The 25,656-nt window shown below is 41.9% G+C and overlaps 1 protein-coding gene across 1 annotated transcript in view; it reads right to left on the bottom strand.

Annotated features, from left to right (window-relative positions):
- The window catches only part of LOC103171375 (dendrocyte expressed seven transmembrane protein), a 36,868-nt gene extending 11,731 nt beyond the window's left edge, over nt 1-25,137 (bottom strand). The window contains exons 1-2 of the mRNA XM_029062368.1: nt 25,080-25,137; nt 14,746-14,788 (exon numbers count right to left, since the gene is read on the bottom strand). Coding sequence (XP_028918201.1) covers nt 14,746-14,762 — 17 coding nt within the window. The 5' untranslated portion in view covers nt 14,763-14,788; nt 25,080-25,137. The remainder of the gene's footprint in view (nt 1-14,745; nt 14,789-25,079) is intronic.
- Between the last annotated feature and the right edge of the window lie 519 nt (nt 25,138-25,656).

Genomic DNA, 25,656 nt, shown 5'->3' with positions numbered 1-25,656 from the left:
GACAATTCAGGTTGGAAAATTCAAATGATCAATCAATCAGTGGAATTTATTTTGCACTTAATATGTGCAGAGCATGGAACAAAGCCCTTAGGAGAGTACAATATAACAGAATTAGCAGAAACGTAAATAATAATGATCATAATATTAATGTTTGTTAAGCGCTTACTATGTGCAGAGCACTGTTCTAAGCGCTGCGGTGGACACAGGGGTAATCAGGTTGCCCCACGTGAGGCTCACAGTTAACCCCCATTTTACAGATGAGGTAACTGAAGCCCAGAGAAGTTAAGTGACTTGCCCACAGTCACACAGCTGACAAGTGGCAGAGCGAACCCAGGAACTCTGACTTCCAAGCCTGGGCTCTTTTCACTGAGCCACACTGACAGTGATGTGATTGTTTTAGGGCAAAAATATCTAGAGAAGCAGTGGGCATGGAAAGCTCACTCCTGAGCCACCCTTTGGAGGAAACCGCTAAGCTTTGTAAAAATGTGCTGCTTAACTGTTGCTATCGAGACTCACCATAGATCGTTTGGTTCCTGGTCTCTCCTCAGGCCGCTTCACAGAGCTTTTAGGTCTCATTCAGCTGATTGGAACATGAGCACAAGTCTCTAAACTGTAAACTTGTTGTGGGTAGGAAATGTATCTGTTATATCATTATATTGTACTCTCCCAAATGCTTATTACAGTGTTCTGCACACAGTAAGCGCTCAATAAATACGATTGACTGACTGACTCTTCCTACTTCTGAATTAATAAGCGAAGTATCTAACTGTTGTCGACTTGGTGTGGTTGCTCTAACTCTCAGGTATCGCTCTGAAAACCTATTACAGCTTTTCAACATAAAATTGGAAATGGAGAGTTTTAGCTCAATCCCTTACCTAGCACCACTCATTCTCACTCAGGGTAGTGACCTTCAGGGAAAATAAGGTCACTCAATTCTGGGTTAGTTCCAAATATTGAACTACTGAATATGACATGATGTCCTGACAATCAAGCCACTGTAGTTCTATGATGCCTTTAGATAGCTTTGGGTTTAATTCAGAAACTGAAAAAAGTAAATGGGGAGATTATTCATTCTCCATCCCAGCTAGAACACCTAATGAGAAGTATAACATACGCATGGCTGTTTTTAATGAGGATGTGGGTCAATTTTTAACCTCTTAAGTAAAACCCATATCCCATTAGGTGCTCTGGGTATATGTCATACAACATCATCCAGTAGCATTATAGTCATTAATTAGCCTTGTGGCCATAGGGTGTGAAGTCACCCTTTTGCTAGAAGGTAGAAACTAATCATTTTTAAGGTTAGGAAATGTGTATCTCTATCTGACTGCTCAGGTGAAAGGTTTTCTGGAAGAACAGTGCAATTTGCCAAGAGGAAAAAGTATAGGACTGTGGAGTTAATCCTAAACCCCTACAGTTACAGGACAATCCCATCGTAATGCACATAACCAGGGTCCCATGCTTCAGCCAGGAGTAAGGATGGGAGTAGCTATCACCAATAGCTGCTCCCATTGGCCATCCCTCCCTCAATCATTGCTTGGGGCATGGGCTTCGGAATCAGAAGGACTTGGGTTCTAATTCCAGCTCTGCCACCTGTCTGCTGTGTGACCTTGGGCAAACCACTTAACTTCTCTGTGCCTCAGTTACCTCATCTGTAAAATGCTGATTAAGACTGTGAGCCCCACATGGGGAAACCTGATTATCTTGTATCTGCCCCAGCACTTAGAACACTGCTTGGCACATAGTAAAGTGCTTAACAGATGCCATTATTATTATTGTCACCTCATTTCTCTGGGCCTCAGTTACCACATCTGTAAAATGGAGATTAAGAGTACGAGCCCAATGTGGGACAGGGACTCTTTCCAATCTGATTAAATTGTATCTACCCTAGCATTCAGAACAGTGCTTGACACATAGTAAGTGCTTAAAGAGTACTATAATTTTTATGATTATCTTCCTGTCTACAGCTTCACCCACTGCATTGGTACCAGCCTCCTGGTGGCAGCCCCCTTCCCTTTAGGGTCAAGGATACCCTCACACCATGCTGGTAATCAAAAACACAAGGGGGCATTTCTCCCACCTCTGTGCTCCCTTCAAGACTATGCTCAAATGTTATCATCACTAGAACAGTTCCACCACTAATCTGAGGAAAGTCAGGAAGACCCACCAGAATTAATGGGTATGGGTTACGTCAGTCAGTCAGTCAGTAGTATTTACTGAGAACTACTTGTGTGCAAAGCACTGTACTAAGTGCTTGGAAGAGTACGATCTAAAAATAGATGTATTCCCTGCCTGCAGCCAGTTTACAATTTAGAGGGGGAGGCAAGACACATCATTTTTAGGAAGTCCTCCTCTATGTGTGGTCTGGGTAGTTAATTTACAAAGTGGAGGGCCTTGGTGTGCCTCTGGAAGTGCCCGTATCCCCCTGTTCTGCTCCTTCTTTCACCCCTTTGAGGAGCAGGGAGACAGAACAGAGGTGTCACTAATAAAAAGCGAATTTGAAGGGAGTTAGAGTCCACCGTTAAATAATTTATTTTTTCCCACTGGATGTTTGTGTCTATTCGCTAGAGGCCCAGAAGGGATAGGAACTCACTTATTTTCTGGAGTAGTTGTGAGCTTGTTATATTGTCTATTATATTATTATACTGTACTTTCCCAAGTATTTAAAACAGTGCTCTGCACTCAAAGTGCTCAATAAATACGATTAACTGACTCACTGACCACCAGACTGAATCATTTAGAAAGCGCCTCATTTGAATTGTTGGATTTCTCAATTTATTTTGTCAAGGTGTACTGCTGCTTAGAATAGCGATGTTAGAATAGAATAGAACTTAGAATAGAACTGCCCAGAGTTCTCACGTACTTTTCATTGTTTCAAGGAGCATCCATTAGGGATTAAATCCCACAATTTTACTTGCTTGTGGGGAAACAAAAAATGTATACTAGGTGTTTATTTTTCTTTCTTGTATGCATCATTTAAGAAACTCCTTTTAACAGGATGAAGACTGTGAGCCCCACGTGGGACAACCTGATTCCCCTGTGTTTACCCCAGCGCTTAGAGCAGTGCCCTGCACATAGTAAGCGCTTAACAAATACCAACATTATTAACAGGAAATATTTCAGAGGGTATGTAATAGAGAAGTAGCATGGCCTAATGGATAGAAAAAAGGTCTGGGAGTCAGAAGGACCTGGGTTCTAATCCCAGTGCTGTCACTTGCCTGCTGTGTCACAACAATAATAGTTGTGGTATTGGTTAAGCACTTACTATGTGCTAGGCATTGTACTAAGTGCTGGGGTGGATAAGCAGCATGGTATAGTGGATAGAGGACAGATTTGGGAGTCAGAAGATCATGGGTTCTAGTCCCGGCTCCTCCACTTATGTTCTGTATGACCTTGGGCAAGTCATTTTATTTCTCTGGGCCTACCAGTTCCTTCATCTGTAAAATTGGGCTTGAGACTGTGAGCCCCACATAGCAGGGAAGCAGCATGGCTCAGTGGAAAGAACACGAGTTGGGGAGTCAGAAATCATGGGTTCAAATCCTGGCTCCACCAATTGTCAGCTGTGTGACTTTGGACAAGTCACTTGACTTCTCTGTGCCTCAGTTACCTCATCTGAAAAATGGGGATGAAGACTGTGAGCCCCATATGGGACAACCTGATCACCTTCTATCCTCCCCAGTGCTTAGAACAGTGCTTTGCACATAGAAAGTGCTTAACAAATGCCAACATTATTATTATTATAGGACAAGGACTGTGTCCAACCTGATTTGCTTGTATCTACCCCAGTGCTTAGTACAGTTCCAGGCACATAGAAAGCACTTAATAATAATGTTGGTATTTGTTAAGCGCTTACTATGTGCAGAGCATTGTTCTAAGCACTGGGGTAGATACAGGGTAATCAGGTTGTCCGATGTGAGGCTCACAGTCTTAATCCCCATTTTACAGATGAGGGAACAGGCCCAGAAAAGTTAAGTGACTTGCCCACAGTCACACAGCTGACAAGTGGCAGAGCCGGGATTCGGACCCATGATCTCTGACTCCCAAGCCTGGGCTCTTTCCACTGAGCCACGCTGCTTCCCTTAAGTGCCATAATAATTATTATTATTATAAGTTAGTCACTTAGGCAAGTCACTTAACTTTTCCGGGCCTCAATTATCTCATCTGTAAAATTGGAATTAAGACTGTGAGCCCCATGAGGTGTATGTAAAATGGGGATTATAACTGTGAGCCCAAGGTGGCTCAGGGGCTGTGTCCAAACCAATTTGCTTGTATTCTTCCCCAGCACTTAGTACAGTGTCTAGCACATAGTAAGTATTTAAATGTATCCAACCCATATAGCTTGTATCTATCTCAGTGCTTAGTACAGTGCCCAACACATAGTAAACGGTTACCACATACCATTAAGAAAAGATAGATATATAACCACATTAAAATTTTAAAATTCTGCAGTGAAACCTGATATCAATTAAATAAGATATACTGTCAAAATTCTGTCCTATTATAGGCACGCGTGTCTAACAAGCAGCAGCTCCAGTATTGCTTTCTCTTCAGGCTTAAAATAGCATAATGCCATCGGGCAGAAAAGGGCTTTCAGAATGTCCAGGACTTAACCCTGTCTTTTCTTTCCAACAAGAAACTCACAGTCCTCCTGAAGGGGAAGCCCTGGTCTCCAAACCTGAAAATCAGAGTGCTTCTGAGGGATACAAGGCCCCATGAAGTTGGAAAGAAAGGTGGTGGAGTGTTTCTAGATATATACACGTAGAGAAGCAGCGTGGCCTAATGGATAGAGAGTGGGTCTGGAGACCTGGGTTCTAATCCCAGCTCCGCCACTTATCTCCTATGTCATGTTGCACAAGTCTCTTCACTTTTCTGTGCCTCAGTTACCTCATCTGTAAAATGGGAATTAAATCTGTGAGCCCCATGTGGGACAGGTACTATGTCCAACCTGAATAGCTTGTAGTCACTGCAGCACTTAGTATGGTGCCTTGCTCATGGTAAGAACTTTAACAAAAGACATAAAAAATATATATCTAGCAATATTGCCTAATTCACACACAGTTTTGGGAGGAACAGATAGTCCATAAATACCTGGGCCAGTGTAGTATTGAGAGGCGAAGGAACAGATTTATAAGAGGAGTTTCTTTCTTGAAGCCACCACCCCTTGCCCAGGAATAAAAATCTGGCTTCATACTCAGGATCTCTGCTTTTGAGGACTCTGCTGTTCACAGTGGAAGGTGGGGGTGGGAAAGGGAGGGTTGAGGGTAACAGGGCTTTCTGATCCTTTAAATTGGCAGGCCTGAGGGCTATCCATTTCTCCCTACCTAAACCCAGTTCTGCTTCCCCTCATTTGGAATTGAAAATAAAAGAAAGAACTGGCAAGCAATGACCAGTTTCTGGTTTTTTGACTCATCTCCATTGTTTCAATGTTTTCTGAGCAGTTCAGACTTCTAGAAATATCAGGAAACCCTCCCCAAACCTTTGTGACCCACCTGAAGTGAAAACGATGCAATTCGGAGCTGGAGCCTCACCAGTCAGGGCCGCTACCTGCTCAGCAACTTCCCATTGCTCCTCTGCGACCAATGAAAGAGACTGGGAATTTCCTTCTCTACTGATGGTTAGGGTAGGTTAGGGGATTTCCAAGTACTTTGAATATAGTCATGAGGAATCCTGCATAGAGACATGGAGTTTCCCTTGAGGGACTGATTGTGTTTGCGCTTCTAGGCATAGGATCAATTTTAATTTTTGTTTAATTTTTGCTGGGGAAGGTTGAATATGGGAAAACTGGCCCCTCACACAGTGGCTGTGTTTTTTGGTGGCCTAGAAGCCCTGAGAGTGGTGGGTGGGGAGTAGAGAGAAGATGAAAGGAAGGAGAAGTAGAAGAGCAATTAATTAATTAATGGCATTTACTGAGTGACTATTGAAGTCCGAGCACTGTACTAAGCAGTTGGGAAAATGGAAATGAACAGAATTGGTAGACATGTTCCCTGCCCAAAAAGAGCTAATGGTTGGCAGGGGGTGATAGACATTAAAATAAATAATAGGGGAAATTGTAAAGTAGTTTTTAAAGAGCAGAAGCTCTATAATAATAATATTTATGGTACTTCTTAAGTGCTTACTTTGTGCCAAGTACTTTTCTAAGCCCTGGGGTAGAGACAGGTTAATCAGGACACTGTCCCTGCCCCACATAAGGCTCACACTCCCCATTTTACAGATGCGGTAACTGCAGCACAGAGAAGTTAAATGGCTTGTCCAGGGTCACACAGCAGACATATAGCAGAGATAGGATTAGAACCCAGGTCCTTCTGACTCCCAGACCCATGCTGTGTCCATTATGCCACACTGCTTCTTCATGGTGTTTCTCTATGGTGTAATGGTTCTGGGGCCTTCTTAATCACAGCTGCCGAAACTCCCCAAAGAACTGTTTGATGACTCTCCTAGGATTATAAAGACCTAAGGCATTGCCCCGTGGGAGCTGGGCTTTAACCTAGTCCTAACTGAGCTCTACTCATGATGATATATACTTTTCTTTCAGCTCATTCTTCATTTTCCTTTAGCCTGAATGCTTCAGTTCAGGCTTTTGCTGTACCATCGCTTATCTCATAAAAATCCCATGCATTTGGAAAATCAGTTCCTGAATTAAGTTATTCAGAAGCCTGTTGGAGGCAATCAGTATATAACTCTCATCCACCTTCGTTAGAGAGTGTAATCAAGTATTGTGACTCTTACATTATCTACTGCTGCAGCCCTGATCTGTCAGACTTCACTGTGATATTATTAAAATCTCATCACTTAAAATCTCTTTTGAGAAGGACCTAATTCCATTGAGTATTTCTGATGAGTTTTATTATGCTGTTCGTAAATACTAATGGCTCACTGATTCACCTTCCATTTTGGGGCTAAAAGCAGATCTTTCCCAACTGCTCATCTATTTAAACTATGGGCTACCCCAAGGCATGTCATTATCATGAAACAGAGACAAAGACAGACAGTGCTGTGTTCACTATGCCTCCCTTCACTGTATATGTGTAATGGGGTGTGTGGAGATACATATACATACATATGTGCATTATATATGTTATATATACAAATATATAATAGATACACATCATCAATAAATACCATTGATGATGATGATAATAATAAAACTAATAACCACAGTATTGGTTAAGTGCTTACTATGTGCCAGGCACTGCTCTAGGAACTGGGGTAGATACAAGATAATCGGGTTGAACACAGTCCCTGTCCCACACAGGGCTCACAGTCTTAATCCTCACTTTATGCATGAGGGAACTGAGGCACAGAGAAGTTAAGTGACTTGCCCAAGGTCACATAGCAGACAAGTCGCAGAGCCAGGATTGCTTCTGACTCCCAGGCCTGTGATCTATCTATTAGACCACAATGCTTCTCTATAACTCTGTGTGTGTGTGTGTGTGTGTGTGTGTGTGTCCCCTCTGTTTCCCCTTTGTGTCTCACATTTTCTTCCTTTAACACTGTGCCCTAATACCGAGCCACTCTCAATATCCTGTTAGAAGCCCTGCCTACTAATTTTGAATCTGCCAGGAACTGGTGAAAAGAACTATTTTAATTCATTTTATTTCCTTTGATTCTATTTAAAAACATGTTAGGTTATTAATTATTTATTAGGCTTTTTATAGTGCAGTACTACAAGTACTAAGATATTGCTAAAGAACTAGCCAGCCATAGGAATGTTAGACATACCTATTTTAAGGCCCAGTGAGCTTTGTTGAAAAGTGCTGTAATGGCCAATTAACCAATTGTATTTATTGAGCATTAACAGTGTTCAGAGCACTGTGCTAAGTGCTGGGCAGAGTACAATATAACAAAGTTGGTAGACATATTCCCTACCCACAAGGAATTTAAAAATGCATTGTTAATATTTGGGAATTTCCCCTCTAATATAGGAGACTCTCATTAGGGGAGTTCAACAAACTTAATAATCAAATAATAATAATAATGGTAATAATGGAATTTATTTAGTGCTTACTATGTGTCAGGTACTGTACTAAGTGCTGGGGTGGATACAACCAAGTCAGATTGGAAGGTCCCTGTCAGACATGGGTCTCACAGTCTTAATCCCCATTTTACAGATGAGGGAACTGAGGTCCAGAGAAGTGAAGTGACTTACCCAAGGTCACACCACAGACAGTGGCAGAGCCAAAATTAGAAACCTTGACCTCTGACTCCAAGGCCCGTGCTCTATCTACTAAGCCACACTGCTTATCTGGAATTTGTCCACCAGGCTACAAAAACAAGTGAAATGATTGGGCTATCACTAATACAAATAGTGTATCTATTAGGCTCAAAAGCATATGCTTGGTGGGACTGCCTGTGTGTGTTTTACGATGATCAAGGATTAAAATGATAATTAGTAAGGCCCCCTCCTATGCTGAGCACACTCGAGATGAAAAGGAGGGTTCAGAGAATTTAGCCAAGATCTATTTTCTAACTCTAAAAAAGCCCCACTCACCATGGATGAACTAAGTTCCCCAAGCAGACAAATAATGGCAAAAGTCATTATTTAATCAACATTACATTTGGAAAGAATGTAGCTTGAAAGATTCAAATGAAAATGGAAATCCAATGAAGTTTTAAGAATTGTCAGATTTCAAAAGCTACTCACCAAGCACTTGATGCCACCAGATGGGGGCTGGTGGTGGAAAAGTTTAAACTAAATAAATGCAAGATAGATCACCCTCACTCCATTTACCTGAGAGAAAAACCTCACCTAATGGAAACTTCCAGCAGAGTCCCGAAACAGATGAGGTAGCCAGGAGCAGAGAAGCAGCTCCCAGATGAGCCTTATCCTTGTAAAATCCCTTAGGAAAACTGAACTCCATTCAGAGGAGGGTGGAGCTCTCAATTCAAGACAGAATAGGGTTTGGGGAAATGTAGGCTACCAACTCCTTTGCACTCTGGGTCATGAAGGTTTCTCCATTTCCTCCCCTTAAATTTCCTTTCAAGCTTTCCTCCTAGGAGGAAAACAACATCTTTTTTGAGCATACTGATTGGTTGTGACCCAGCTGTAAAACAGTATTTTTCTTGAAATTACTAGGCATTTGGTTTAAGTGCCAGGCGCCTATTCCTAGTGTTCCTGTGGTTCCTGTGTCCAGCAGCACACCTACAAATATCCACAGAGTGCAGAACACTGTATTCTACATGCTCAGTAGCTCTTCACTATGGACTAGTGGAAAGAGCATACGCATGGGAGTCAGAGGATCTGAGTTCTAGTCCTGCCTTTAACACTTGTCTACTCTGTGACCTTGAGCAAGTCACAACCTCTGTGCCTTAGTTTCTTCACTTGTAAAATGGGGATTCAATTCTTTTTTCCCTCCTTTTTAGACTGTGAGCCCCATGTAGGGCAGGGAATATGTCCAACATGATTATCTTGTAATAATCTGTATAAGCTCTAACCCCAGAGCTTAGAATGGTGCTTGACACATAGTAAGAGCTTAAAAATATTATTACTATTATTTCATTCCTCTGTAGGTACTCCCACCTAGTCTTCCAGCCAGGGTAGTGAAAAGTAAGCATGGGGGTGTGTGTGTGTGTGTGTGTGTGTGTGTGTGTGTGTGTGTGTGTGATGAGTTTGAAGCCCAGCTCTGCCACTTGTCAACTGTGTGACTGTGGGCAAGTCACTTCACTTCTCTGTGCCTCAGTTACCTCATCTGTAAAATGGGGATTAAGACTGTGAGCTCCACGTGGAACAACCTGATTCCCCTGTGTCTACCCCAGCGCTTAGAACAGTGCTCTGCACATAGTAAGCGCTTAATAAATACGAACATTATTATTATTATTATTATTCATACTCCAGAGGTTTTTCTGTCATTCATACTGTCAACAAGTTCTGTGTCATAGCCCTTCTGATCAGCACCACCCAGCTCTCAGTGAAGAATTCTATGAGCGTCTCACTCAGCAGTGGTATACCAACTTGACATGATCTTAGCAGTGCTTACTGCTGAATTGGGCCCACAGAGCTGTTGTATTCTATGATTTTAGACTGAGTTACCACAGCCAACTCAATCTCACGAGGTGGGATGTTGGTAAAGGGGGCTGGCAATTGGCGAAACAGAGAGAGAGAGAGATACAGAAAAAGTGAGTGGCTTAGTGTAGCCTACCACCACTACTGGAAGATCAGCTCCACACATGTCCTGCTGATGATGGATGCCCCCTACCATAAACAAACATGAGAAATAGGTGGTCTGGGATATTAGTCACCTAGTTGTCAAAGAGGCAGCACTTGGGCATGAGAGCAGCCACATTTAAATATATGCTGTTCTCCCCAAATGTGGAAGAGGTCTAGCAGAGGTGTCCTTAAAATTGCTGTCCTCACCCAAACCAAAGGCACAATAGCACAGTGAAGGACAATCATCCTGCGTGCATTATATGGAGGGAATCAAATGCACCCACATTCGTCTCTTCAGCCACATACACAAACATACACACACACACACACATCCATAGGAAAACTTCATCACCAGTGGTGCTTGAATATGTGTCTAACCATATTAGACTCAGGTTCAGTTTAATTCAGAGGGACATTTTCTGCCCCCAAGGAACTTACAATCTAATAGAGAAGAAAAGAAAAAGACCAAAAAAAGAACTTAAATATATATATGCATAACTCTAGTTATCTCAAAGACCGTCTCCCCGTCATATTGACAGGCCTAATATTCATCTCTAAACTTTAAATCACCCATAAGAGCCAGGGTAGCCCAAGGCTCCTTTGAAAGGCTCATCTATGTTAGCATGGTCCCTGAATACCAACTGACAGAGTTGCCTTGATTATTTCTCAATAGATGTAGATCCATAATTGCTGAAATTTTAAGGGTGCCAAATGACCCCCTTTCCTTTATATGATAATTATGTTAAATGGTATTAAAAGGAAGGATGAAAGCAAAGTCCATCGCACAGATGGCCTCGGGTATAAAATGGATATGCTTCAAAGCTCTTGACATAAACGGTTTTCCATGCTGAGCATAAAAGAATTTCAAATGAATTTCTTTTGAGAGAACACTGTGCGGTTGCTAGGAGTTTCCAAAATGGTCAAGTCTCCTCCCAGCAATTCAGCGCAGTTCTGCAAAACTGATGATAGTTCCTAGGTATGCTTTTCTTTGGAACATGAAAGGTTAGCAGCAGCTCTGACAGATGAGGAAGAACAGTTCCTAGGGTGCTGGGGACAGATTGGCCTACCCAAGCTCGAGATACCAACTAGCTGAAAAGCTCTGGTGGCCAAGTGTTCTTTAGAGAAGCACCTACCATTTGGGCCAGAAAGAACCCTCAGTTCAGAAATAGAAACAAATTTGCAGCAGCAACCAACCGAGTACACAATTACAGACTAATTAAACCCTCTAGTCGAATGTCAACGTCTTGAGTGTTTTCTAGAATTCTGAAGGTTGAAGACACAAATCAGGGAAACTGCTTCTGGCATGTCAGGTGAAATGCATCCACGAAAGGCATCCACTGACTACATCAAAAGAAAAGGCACAATAAACAAATCCTTCTTTCGGGGTGACTCTTGGGTCAAACTCCCTGGCGAATATTTTTTTTCTGTTCACAGATTCTTTGAGGCATCTCTCTGTAGTTGACGACCTACAATTTCATGAACAAGATGTGTTCATTTTTACACTGCTGCTGTAAAGAATCCAAATGGCTCCTGAATAAGTCAGCCGTCACATCTGGAAATCTCAAAGCAAACTCAGTGGCAGATTATAGTTCACAAAGAGAATGAACAAAAACCTGCAAACGGCAAAGTAAATTACCCTCAGATATCTTCTTTGATCCAGTCATCCCCTTTGGTCTTTGAAGCTATATCCATATCTTGTTTTAAAAAGAAAAATGAAGGACCCTGTAGAACTGGCTTTGATTTAGCATTTTATGTGAGCTTTCGAGAATGCATATCAGATTTCCTGAACTAGAACATTATTCTATAATTCAGAAGTTTGAAGAAATTGTTCACTCATTGGCAAAATAGCTGTAGCTCTGACTTCAGGCCCAAATAGATTGAATTTTTCGTATTATGTTATAGTTTGTCTTTGATAAGACTAGTGGTAGAAGCAAGCGTCCATTCATAAAAGAGAAAAGATTAATGCAAATAGCTGAATAAGCAAAATTCAGGTTAAAACTTGAAGTAATGATCTCAATGTGCCCTAGAGATAAAAAACCATCTTTCCAATGAGATGAAATAAAAGTTGTGGTGGTAGAGTTCATCATGCAATTATTCTTGGGTAGATTGAGCAAGCACAGTATGGCATAGTGGACCTGGGAGTCAGAAGGTCCTAGATTTTAATACTGGCTCTGCCACATGTCTCCTATGTGACCTTGGGCAAATCACTTCACTTCTCTGTGACTTAGTTATCTCATCTGGAAAGTGAGGATTTAGACTGCGAGCCCCATGTGGAACAGGGACTGTGTCCAACCTGATTTTCTTGTATTCACCCCAGTGCAGAACCTGGCACATAGAAAATGCTTAAGAAATACCACAATTATTAATATTAAATACTTTGGGGAAATGTATAAACTCTTGTAATGGTGAACTTTTTCCTGTAGTAATAATAGTAGTAATATAGCATTTATTGGATGCCTACTGGGAGCAATTCACTACATTAATAATAATAATAATGATGGTATTTGTTAAGTGCTTACAATGTGCCAAGCACTGTTCTAAGCACTGGTCACAGTTACAAGCACTGGGCACTATTCTAAGTTCTGGACTGTATGCTCCTTATGAACAGGGGACATGACTAATAACTCTATTATATTGTACTCTCCCAAGCATTTAGAACAGTGCTCTGCACACATTAAGTGCTCAATAAATGTGCTTGACTGATTGATTCGGAAATACAAAACAAGCAAGTGACACATTCCCTACACACTAAGAGATTACACTCTAATGGAGGAGTTAAACACTTTTACTTTAAGTCTAGTGGATCCCTGTCAATTGTAAAACAATGTGATGATGGAAAATTAGTGTATTTCAGCAGTTCTTGCTTCTTAAACCTCCTCCCTCACCAGGCATCAATCACATAATAATAATAATCATGGTATTTGTTGAGCAATTTGTTGAGGTTAGACGTAGTCTCTGCCCCACATGGTGCTCACAGTCTCAAGCCTCATTTTACGGATGAGGTAATGAGACACAGAGAAGTGAAGTGACTTGCCCAAGCTCACACAGCAGACATGTGGCAAAGCCAGGGTTAGAACCCATGACCTTCTAATTCCCAGGCCCATACTTTTACCATTACACCAAGAGATACACACGAGCAAAGAAGCTACTTACTGCCTCACTAATCATGGGGCTTTTATGCTGTTGGTAAAGTAATAATAATAATTGATAAATAATTATAGTATTTGTTAAGCACTTGCTATGTGCCAAGCACTGTTCTAAGTGCTGGGGTAGGTAGATACAAGGTAACTGGGTTGGATATCTTAATCCCCATTTTACAGATGAGGTAACTGAGTCACAGAGAAGTAATTTGCTCAAGGTCATACAGCAGATAAGTGGTAGAGCAGTGATTTGAATCCATGACCTTCTGACTCCCAAGCCCATTCACTATCCTCTAAGCCATGCTGCTTCTCAATTAAACCCCAAATCCAGGCCGGTGTTTGAAAAATAAGTGGAAAATGGAGCCAATTATTTAGATAATTCAGGCTCCCTAAAAGGATTTTAGCCTGAAACACCAGATACTTGAGAGTTGGTTTTTTTATTCAATTACAAGAGTACTACTTTGCTAGTATAAATGAGCTCTGAATGTTAGAATGCCCATTTTTTCTTTCTGTTTGTACATATGTTTTCTGATGAAAATGTTAAAAACAGGACACAGACAATTTTCAATTGAGATTAAAAAAAATTATGCCTGCTGGAAACAAGAGCCAGCAACTATAAACTGAATATCTCTCTCTGGAGCCACAATCTGACGCAGAGGATGTTGGTCAAGCTGCGTGTCTGCACTGAGAGTTTCTTATCATTCAAAATCTGTCCTGTAAATTCCTCAAGAGCAGCCTTCAATAGGAAGCAGTGTGGCCTATTGGAATGAGCCTGCGTTTGGGAGTCAGAAGGACCTGGGTTCTAATTTGACTCCACCACTTGTCTGCTGTGTGGTCTTGGCAAGTCACTTCACTTCTCTGTGCCTCGGTTACCTAATCTGTAAAATAGGGATTGAGATTATGAGCCCTATGTGGGACATGGACTGTGTCCCACCTGATTTGCTTGTATCCACCCCAGCGCTTAGTACATTGCCTGGCACATGGTAAGTGCTTAATAAATACTCACTAATATTATTATTACTCCACTGTACTCTTCCATTTGCTTAGAATAGAGCTGTGCACATCATAAACATTCAATAAATGACATGATTGATGCCATTCAAGTAGCCATTCAAACCATTTCAGGGCTCAAAGTGTTGGGGTTCTTTTGACTGAATTATACCGGATCATTACCACATCGCCCCTCCACATCTGCCATTTTCAACCCTGATACTCTTGCAGTATTCAGGAACACTGTTCTTAGAACCCATTCAAACCAGAAGTTTGACCAACCAGTCTAGTATTACCAATCCCCTTAAAGTTGCAGTAATGGCATTTATGAACTGCTTACTATGTACCAAGCATTTTGCTAAACACTGGGTTAAATACATGGTAACAGTAAAGGAACAAGCAACACTTTTTTTTTTGATAAACCACTGTAAACTACTCAGGGAATCAAAGGAAACTTGACGATTTACTTACAGGTCTTTATGCCACATGGAGAGTCATCCAAGTGTCTGGCAGCCTAGATTGGAATGGAAAAAGGAACAACACAAAGTCTCAAAGTCACATTCCCTTGAATCAGTACACCCACATCCCCACCCAAGTGATTCAGCCGTTTGGTTCCAAGCGGCTGACTCACACCCAGGACCCAAACTCAGAGAGATTTGAAACCATTTTCCTCAGGACAGAAGAATAAATGAATTTTAGGAAATAATTAAAATCATTCATTCAAATGGGAGAATACTTCCAAATACAGATACTTGAGTTGACATCACTAATTGTCTGTCTCCCCACTTCTAGACTGTGATTCTGTTGTTGGGTAGGGATTGTCTCTATTTGTTGCTGAATTTTACTTTCCAAGCGCTTAGTAAGCACTCAGTAAGCACTCAATAAATACTAAATACAATTGAATGAATAATTCTATAATTAGAACCATTCTCTATTCTATTAAAGTACCTAGGGACAAAGGGGATTATGCCAAACTACAGTTCATAACTGAATCAATCAATCCATCAATCAATCAATGGCTTATGTGGCTTAGTGAAAAGAGCATGGGTTGGGAGCCAGAGGTCATGGGTTCTAATCCCAGATCCGCCATTTGTCAGCTGTGTGACTTTGGGCAAGCCATTTAATTTCTCTGTGTCTCAATTACCTCATGTGTCCAATTGGGATTAAGACTGTGAGCCCCATGTGGGACAAACTGTATTTACCCCAATGCTTAGAAAAGTGGTTGGCACATAGTAAACGTTTAACAAATACCATCATTCCAGAATTTAGAACAGTGCCCATTGCTTAAAACAGTGCTTGGCACATAGTAAGAGCTTAACAAATACCATTATTGAGTTTTTACTGTAGGCAGAGCTCTGTACTAAGCAGTTGGGAAAATACAACAAAGTCAGTGGTTACGATCCCTGTCCACAAGGAACTTATAGGCTACAGGGGGGAGACAGATATTGCAATATATTAGAGATGGGGCAATAGAGGAATATAAGAATATTTACATGGTTTTTATGGGATGTCGGTAAAATGAATAAATGCTCAACACACATTTCTCCTCCATTCTTAAACAAGCCTCAGTATGACTGCCTTCAGCATCCTTGGTTAGGCAAAGGAGAGTCCACTAAAGCAGGTCACCACCTGCCTTTGGGCCTATATTTTCAGGATCTACATTTCAGTCAATCAATCAATCACAGTTATTGAGCGCTTACTGTGTGCAAAGCACTGTACTGAGTGCTTGGGAGAGTGCAATATAAAAGAGTTGGGCTTATGTAAGCACGTTGTGGGCAAGGAATGTGCCTACCAACTCTGTTGTCCTCTCTCAAGTGCTTAGTACAGTGCTCTGCACACAGTTAATGCTTGATAAATACCACTGATTGATTGATTAAATTATTCATTCATTCAACTCATTCAATCATATTTACTGAGCGCTTACTGTGTGCTGAACACAGTACTAAGTGCTTAGGGGAGTACAATTTAACAACAGACACATTCCCTGCACACAATGAGCTCGAAGTCACAAGGCAGAGACAGACACCAATACAAATAAATAAATTACAGATATGTACATAAGAGCTGTGGGTCTGGGAGGGGGAGATTAATGAAGGGAGCAAGTCAGGGTGACACAGAAGGCAGAGGTAGAAGGGGAAAAGAAGGCTTAGTTTGGGAATGCTTAAAAAACCTCAACCCATGCATGAAATGCCTTTATTTTATGTACTATGTGCCAGGCACTGTACTAAGCAGTGGGGTAGATTCAAGTCAACCAAGTTGAACACAGTCCATGTCCTCATTTTACAGATGAGGGAACAGAGGCACAGAGAAGTTAAGCGACTTGCCCAAGGTCACACAACAGGCAAGCAGTAGAGCTGGAATTAGAACCTAGGTCCTTCTGACACCAAGTTCTGTGCTCTACCCACTAGACGATGCTGCTTCTTCCTAATAACTTAATGAAGTATGGAGGTGACAGTTATTTTTAATGGTCGAGAAACTGAGGTACAATATAGCTAAGTGGCAACCATGATGCCCCACAGAAATTGTGACAGAACCAACATCAAGCCTTCAGGCCTGGTTGTATAAAACAGACAAAAAGGGGAAAAAATAGTAAAAAGTTTAAATGGAATATGTCTAGAAACTAGAATAGATGATAAATTGTTAATACATTTCCTTCCACAAGCTATTAAAAGGATTAATATGATAAAGACAGAAATAATTCATGCAAGGGAAGGGAACAGGAATTTAGCTTTGTATAATAAAAGTAAAATGGATAATGGATAGGGAAGCAGTGTGACCTAACCGAAAGAGAAGAGCTCTGAAGTGACCTGTTGTGTGACCATGGTGAAATCACTTAACTTCTCGGTGCCTCAGTTTCTTCATATGCAAAATGGGGATTCAATACCTGTTCTCTCTCCTACTTAGACTGTGAGCTCCATGTGGGACCTGATCATCTTGTAACTACCCCAAGCTTAGTACAATGCTTGGCACATGCTAAGTGCTTAACAAATACCACAGTTAATATTATTAGTGGATTTACAGTGACACCTAGCCATTTGGTTATTCCATAGTCTACAGTCCAACTTCAAATCTTAAATTTCCTGTATGACTCCATTCACCTCTTTCTGAAGAAACCACCACATTCACCTTCACTTACAGCTCTGAACACTAAGTAGTCTTGTTGCCCATCATAAATAATTCAATAATATACCAGGTACTATTGCAGACCATAGGTTCTCCATTATTCTGGCACATGGGTTTGTTTACCCCATTTTGTAAGCAGATGTGGGTTGCTGGGAGAGAAGATACCAATCAATCAATTGTATTTATAAAGCATTTACTATGTACAGAACACTGTATTAGGCACTTGTGAGAGTAAAGTAAAACAGAATTAGTAGACGTATTCCCTGCCCATAAGGAGCTTACGTGGAAAAGTCTGAGCTCCCTATGGACTGCAGCTCATACCCATGGCGACTCCTTCCTGGCCTTCTAGAGCATAAGCTCACTGTAGGCAGGGAACGTGTCAGTTTATTTTATATTGTATTCTCCCAAGTGCTTAGTACAGTGCTCTGCACATAGTAAGCCCTAGATAAATACAATTGAAAGAATGAATGAATCTGAGCCAACTGCAAATAGTTCAATGCCCCTCATACTCCTAGACCTCGGGTTGTGTGTGTCAGGAGCCAAATCCATGTTTGACATAGCTGGGAGAGAGCAACTTCAAAATGGTGTGTGTTCCGTGTAGCCTTAGGCTTAAGCAACTTCATCCATTTACCCAGTCCTAGGAGCCAACCTGGAAAAGGGGTAATCTTCCGATATAGGGTTTGGAGCAGGAGAGTTCTGGGGAATTCCAGCTGGCCTGGCCCCTGGCTCCGTCTCAGATGGTGGCTTTGTACGAATTCTATATTCTCAAAATATTGTGTATTACTGAAGGAAATCCAGCTACTTTCCTATTCTTCTGACTCAAGGACACTCCTTGTCTTGGGGTTTATGGAATAATTTCTCCTCCTAGTATAGAATTATTCCCAGAAAGAGAATCAGACAAAGATAATGGCTGTTTCCTTTTGCTAATGCTTAAGGTTATGAGGGTCAGATAAGATAAAAGGAAAGCAGCAGGGATCAGACAATGGGGAGCCAAGATAAGACCTTCCTTGTTAGAGACTTGAAATGAGAGGAGAGGAAGTGGAGTGGTTTGGGGATTGATTGCCATGGAGAAATAAGGTTGGTTTATCCCAGGCAGATTGAATCCATTAACAGTGAGCTGGATTCTGGCTCCAGATCTACCTATAAAGGAATGGCTTGGCCCTTGGCCTCAACTTCCCCCCATTAGAGTTTGGAGCCTATTGTAATCAGTTGTTTTTTTCTAAATGCAGTGCTCACGGTGTCATTAACACTCCCTGCATTTCCAGGCAAAAGTGTGGACGCTCTTGGAGATGCTCTAGACTGTAAGCTCCTCTTGACTGTAAACTCACTGTGTGCAGGGAATATGCCTGCTATGTTATCACATTGATTCTCCCAAGTGCTTAGTACAGTGGTCTTCACACATAAGTGCTCAAAAATAGATAAGACTGGCTGCTCTGCACACAGTCAGAGCTCAATAAAATCCATTGATTGATTGATTGATGCAGGTGTCTACATCACCACAGCTGTGGTCAGGAAAAAAAAATCAAATGAATCAGGATTTTGTCAAGTTCCATCCCAGAATTGTAGAGGAGGAACATTCGTTACTGTGGCTTGTAGGGGAAAAGCATCCTTGTTGAACAGGAGAAAGAGAGGCTTAGAGAAATCTATTTTGATCTTTTCCCCCTCATATTGTCTGCTAAAAGTAAATGTTTTGTTTTCATCTAGAAAATGCTTAGATATCAAGACTGTGAGTAACCTTAGCCTGATGGATTTGGACTCCACAAAAGATATATTCTTCCTCTGCTTCACTTCGGTAGGCACTCAGTAACTATTGCTAGGTTGAGGGGTCCTATGACCGATGTTGGTGTACTCAAACTATAGTAATAATTATGGTACTTGTTTAGCGTTTACTATGTGCCAGGCACTCTACTAAGCGCTGTGGTGAGTACGAGCAAATCAGGTTAGACAGAGTCCCTGTGACACATAGGGCTCCCACTCTCAATCCCCATTTTATAGAACTGAGGGACTGAGAAGTGAAGTGACTTGCCCAAAGTCACAAAACAGACAAGTGGTGGAGCAGGCATTAGAACCCACAACCTTCTGACTCCCAGGCCCGTGCCCTATTTACTACACCATGTTGCTTCCCAGTATGGGGAATATTGGTAGGAACAGAATAATGTAGTGGAGCTGGCAGTTCCAGACAGTAAAACAAAAGAGCAGGTACCAGAAGCCACAAAATAGTGAATAAAACACAAAAGGAGGATGGAATCCAGGCAGTTACATGGGACAACAGAGCTACAATAAAGAAAAGATCATCCCATCACCACCAGGGAAGCTATTTTTGGCAGTCCTGAAGAGGCAGGGAAACATTCCCCAGATAATCAACCCTTGTAGGCCATATTAGCTGACTCAGCCAGTATCCTTTTGCAAGAGCTGCCCAGATTTCCAACCAGGAGACACTCCCAACAAAATATGCAGAAACAACTTAGGAATTCCCGGACCACTCAGACTGACAGCTGGGGTGAGGATATCTACCTTCAGGACAGAACCATGGTCTGGCAAGAAAGGCATAATAGGGGCCCAAGGGACACTGGTCTTGGCTCTGCGGGCTGGGATCCACTGGTATCTAAACCAGTGTAGAGATGAACCAGTAAACTGTCTTTTTGTGGCCCTCTTGAGATGTCATCTCATTCTTGGTTTGGTAATTATACCAGGGTGATGGATGAGTCCTTTCTTATTTTGGGGGTGTGCTCTTATAAGAAGCCCTGTACAATGTTGATGGGAGGCGATTGTTTGCAGCATCTAGCACTGTTGATAATGATGAGGATGATAATGAGGATGATGACATACTGTTCCACAAAGCCTACTTGTAGTCATGTTGACATTCACCTGTCATGTTTCTCTGCTGCATTAGTCTTTTCCCCAACTAATAATAATAATGATGGCATTTGTTAAGCACTTACTATGTGCCGAGCACTGTTCTAAGTGCTCAGGGAGGTGCAAGGTAATCAAGTTGTCCCACATGGGCCTCACAGTCTTAATCCCCATTTTACAGATGAGGTAACTGAGGCACAGAGAAGTTAAGTGACTTGTCCAAAGTCACACTGCAGACAAATGGCAGAGGCGGGATTAGAACCCACAACCCCTGACTCCCAAACCTGTGCTCTGTCCACTTAGCCACGCTGCTTCTAGGAACAATGTTCTCTCATAATGTTCTGTAGTTGTATTTATTAAGCACTTACTCTGTGCAGAGCACGGTACTAAGTGCTGGGAAAGAAAATTCAGTTGGAAATTAGATATGGTTCTTGTCCTTCAGAGGGCTCACAGTCTGGTGAAAGTGAAGTCATATAGCATTGGCTGAAGTGAATTAAAACTCTAATTCTGCTCATGATTATTCAGGCAAAAATATCAGGCCTTGATGAACTCGGAGAATTCCCAGAAAGCCAAGCCCAGGTCTTGTTTCCTGGCTCAGCTGTTGGGATGTGCGGCTGCTCTATTCATGAATGGTAAGAAGTCACTTCTCAGGATCACTTTCTTCTCTACATCCATCCATTATAAGTCTCAACCTCACAGAGGACTAATTATTCCCAAGGGAGGATTTTTCTAGTCCTTATAATTTATATTAATAGGTTTTGACAGCTCTGATCACTCCATCTTCTATTTCTGGTTTGCTGAGACCCCATTGTTCTACAGTAATGGTGGAGCATAATACGAGGGGATGTAGCCATCAACCACATCTGGAACCAGAGGAATCAAGGAAGTGTATCTCCTGATTCATTGATGTTCCTTGAGAAGATTTACACCCTGTTATTATTCATAATACTTGTGGTAGTAGCAGCGTGGTCTAGTGAACGCAGGCTTGGGAGTCATAAGGATCTGGGTTCTAATTCTGGCTCTGCCACTTTGTCTGATCTATGACCTTGGATAAGTTATCTCACTTCGCTATGCCTCAGTTCCCTTTCCTGTAAAATGGGGATTAAGACTGTGGGCTCCATGTGGAATAGGGATTGTTTCCAACCTGATTATCTTGTACCTTCCCCAGCACTTAGCACAGTGCCTGGTACATAGTAAGTACCTAACAAATACTATTATTATTATTATTATCATTACTTACTATTTGCCAAGCACTTTGTGCTCCTCCCCCTCTCCCTTCCCATCCCCTCAGCACTGTACTCGTCTGCTCAACTGTACATATTTTCATTACCCTATTTATTTTGTTAATGAAATGTACATCACCTTGATTCTATTTAGTTGCCATTGTTTTTACGAGATGTTCTTCCCCTTGACTCTATTTATTGCCATTGTTCTTGTCTGTCTGTCTCCCCCGATTAGACTGTAAGCCCGTCAAATGGCAGCGACTGTCTCTATCTGTTGCCGACTTGTTCATTCCAAGCGCTTAGTACAGTGCTCTGCACATAGTAAGTGCTCAATAAATACTATTGAATGAATGAATATAAGATAATCCTATCAGACACAGTCTCTGTCTCACATGGTGCTCTCAGTCTAATGGGGGAGGGAGAAAATGAATTTAATAGCCATTTAACAAATGAGAAAACTGAGGCATAGAGCAGTTAAATGACTTTCCTGGATGGCAGAGCCAGAATTGAAACTAGAGTCCCTTGGCTCCGTGTCCTGATCTCTGTCCAGTAGGTCATGTTGCTGCTCAGTTCTTTATTGGCTTAAATGAATCAAGCTGGCTGGATTTAGCTCATTGCAAATAAATCAAAATTAGGGCCAAATTGATTCCTTGTCATTTACTCAGCCTGTAGAACTTGAGCTGCCAAGCCTCTCAGTAGAATAGTTTATCTTTTTGCCTTTGAGAAAGATTACATTCACTCCCCTGCTTTGTTCAATCAATAAAGCAATGGTATTTATTGAGTTCTTATGGTGTGCAGAGCACTGTACTAAGTGTTTGGGAGAGGACAAAATAACAGAGTTGTCTAAACCCAACCCCATCATTCAGCATCCTCCAGAGGTAAAGAAGGCCAATCTTTTGTCCCTCCCCCAAACCCTGACAAGTTTTATTAGCATCAGGGGATAAAATAAACTCATCTGTGCCCTGAACAAGATACTTGAGATCCACATTTAAATATGAAGAAAAATGGCTCATAGCTATAAGTAGGACCCAAGCCAAATCCACCAGCAAGTAGTGGCCTCGGCCCTGGCCATGCTGAGGAATTACCTCCCAGCCACCTTGACCCTTGCTGCTGGAGCTCCCTCTGCCCACTGAAGCCTTTCACTCTTACAATAATAATAATAATTGTGCTATTTGTTAGGTACTTACTATGTGCCACACATCATACTAAGCGCTGGGGTGGATACAAGCAAATCAGGTTGGACACTGTTCCTGTCCTGCGTGGAGAACAGGCATAGAATCCCCATTTTACAGTTGAGGTAACTGAGGCACAGAGAAGTGAAAAGACTTGCCCAAGGTCACACAGCAGACAAATAGTGGAACCCATGATGTTCTGTCTCCAAGGCCTGTACTCTATCCACTACACCAGGCGGCTTTTGCATAGCAGCAGCAGTCAGTCAATCATATTTAATGAACACTTACTGTGTGCAGAGTACCATACATACTAAGTGCATAGGAGAGTACAATAAACAAACACATTCCCTGCCCACAATGAGCTTACAGTCTAGAGGGGGAGAGAAAGGCAGCCACCATCTCCTCTTTCCAGTGGGGCTAAGGCTCCCTGTGCCCACACAGAGCTCTCCAAGTGCCTGCAGCCTCTTTCACTTGCTGACCTACAGGCACCAGGTGCAGTGAGGAGCAGCATGGCCTATTGGAAAGAGCATGGCCCTGGGATCCAGAGGACCTGAGAGCCAGAGTACCTAGGTCTGCCCTTTACCTGCTGTGTGACCTTGGGCAAGTTACTTCTCTGTGCCTCAGTTTCCTCATCTGTAAAAGTGGGGATTCTATACCTCGTCTCCCTCCTCTTTAAACTGCAAGCTCCACGAGGGATGGGGTCTGTGTCCAAACTGATTAACTTGTATCTACCCCAGGGCTGGGAACTGACTTTGGCATGTAGTGAGTACTTAGCAAATGTATCAACAATAATAACAGAAATAATGAAGATCTTGCCTAATGAGATGGGCCTAAGAGAATTCATCATTTTCCTTTCAGAATATTAAGTCTCAAGGCAGAAAGCAGCTTGAGAACCAGCATGAGTGGAGATAAATAATAGTTGTAATAATAATTGTGGTATGTGTGAAACTCTTCTGAATGCTGGGAAAGAGATAATCAGGTCAGACACATTCCCTGTCCTGAACTGGACTCAAAATCTAAGCAGGAGGAAGAACAAGTATCAAATTTCCATTTACAGTTGAGGTAACTGATCCCAAAGAAATTAAATGACTTACCCAAGTACACACAGCAATTACATAGCAGAGCTAAGGTTAGAACTCAGGCCTATGCCCTTTCCATTAGGCTACATTGCTCCAATAAAGAAAAGAAGGTAAAAATAAAGATTAGTGATACCTTTCTGTGTTCCCTGCTGGATAAGTTGACCCAGACCAGAGTGCAAGCATTTTTCCATATGGGAAGCAAAGATGGTGGGAAAAGGAAGAAGCATGGATTGATTTCCATTACCAGTTCAGAAATCCCTGGATCTCCTCTAATAATAATTGCATTTGTTAAGCCCTTACTATGTTCTAAGCACTGTGGTAGGTACAAGACAATCCCATCCTGCATGAGGCTCCCAGTCTAAGTAGGAGGAAGAACAGGTATTGAATCTCCATTTTTCAGATGAGAGAACTGAGGCACAGAGAAGTTAAGTGACTTGCCCAAGATCACACAGCAAGTATGTGGTGGAGTCAGGATTGCTCTGCACATAGTAAGTGCTTAACAAATACCAACATTATTATTATTATTATTATTATTCTGAGAATCCAGATCCTCTGAGTCCTAGGCCTGTGCTTAGTCCACTCGGCCATCCTGCTTCCCTACTTCTTTCTCAAACATTCTCTAAAACCTCCTTGCTTATCAATTCACACACTCCAGTGCCCTTCAGTGGTTAAGAGCTTGTAGAAACCTGCACAAAGATGCAGAACAACTAGATTTCCTAAGGTGAAGAAACCTCCTGAACTTGGGCTCTTCCATCCAGCACCCATTTTTGTGCCTGCAGTTGACGCTTTAATGAGTCAAGCCCTCAAAAGCCCTGAAGCATATTGTAGACACATAATAAATATTCAGTGTTGTTAATACCTGTCTTCCCCATGGACTTCAAGGCACACTTTGCAAATAGGGCACAATTCCCCCACTACAAGGTAGCCCTCTCCTGGATGGAGCACAATCAACTGCATTCTAGTCAGCTGCACAGCACAGGTGGTAGTCAAATTAGTTCAGCAGTTGAAAGTGTTCCAGGTGTTTTGTGTCCATGCATGAGGAATGCAATTAGGTCCTGCAGGCCATGCAAATCTGGCATTTTTACTGTGAGCACTGAGACCTTCTAACTGTCTGCTGAAAAGCTGTTCTAAGGTTATCGGGCTACTTCTCTCAGCAGGCCCTATGTTGCTAGTTTTATAAAGTCTGTTGAGATCCCACTTTTGTAAGATGATTCCCTACAACTGGGCTGAGTAGAAAGGACAGGAAATAACTGAGAATGGAAATACTCCAGAATATTTACCAGCATGGGAAATGACTCTAAAGTTATAACCCTCATCTAGTGTTGTGCCCCCAGGATGAGAAGAGGAAAACTCACCGACTTCCTTTCTGGTGAGGTCCAAGTAACAGGAAAGCTTCCAGTGTCAGATTGTTCTCGCCCAACTGAGTATAGAGACACAAGGTAAGTGCATTTCTCTTAACTGCTTCAATAGGTGTTGAAATGATCCTTTTAGTTTAGAAACTTCCTCTGGCACCTCTCACAGGGAGTTTAGGGTGATAGTTCCTACTTCCCTGGGACTTTTTTTTTTCAAATAGCACTGCAGAAGAGCCAGCATTCAATTCAGTGGATAGGGAGTGGGAGAAGCCAAAGTTTGATTCTGTGAGGTCAGGAGAAAGCCTGGGTTTGACTTGTAGACTCCTAGATGATGAGTCCTTGAGTTTTTAATTTTTAAAATAATATTTAAGAGCTTACTATGTGCCTGGCACTGTTCTAAGCTCTGGAGTAGATATGACTTTGGCCTAGCTGTGTGACTTTGGGCAAATCACTTAACTTCTCTGTGCCTCAGTTACCTCATCTGTAAAATGGGAATTAAAACTGTGAGCCCCACATGGGACAACCTGATCACCTTATATCCCCCAGCGCTTAGAACTGTGCTTTGCACATAGTAAGCGCT

This window comes from Ornithorhynchus anatinus, chromosome 4, assembly GCF_004115215.2.
Source record: "Ornithorhynchus anatinus isolate Pmale09 chromosome 4, mOrnAna1.pri.v4, whole genome shotgun sequence".
Lineage (NCBI taxonomy): Eukaryota > Metazoa > Chordata > Mammalia > Monotremata > Ornithorhynchidae > Ornithorhynchus > Ornithorhynchus anatinus.
Note: the sequence above shows the minus strand (reverse complement) of the source record. Positions and strands in the feature narration are given on the sequence as shown.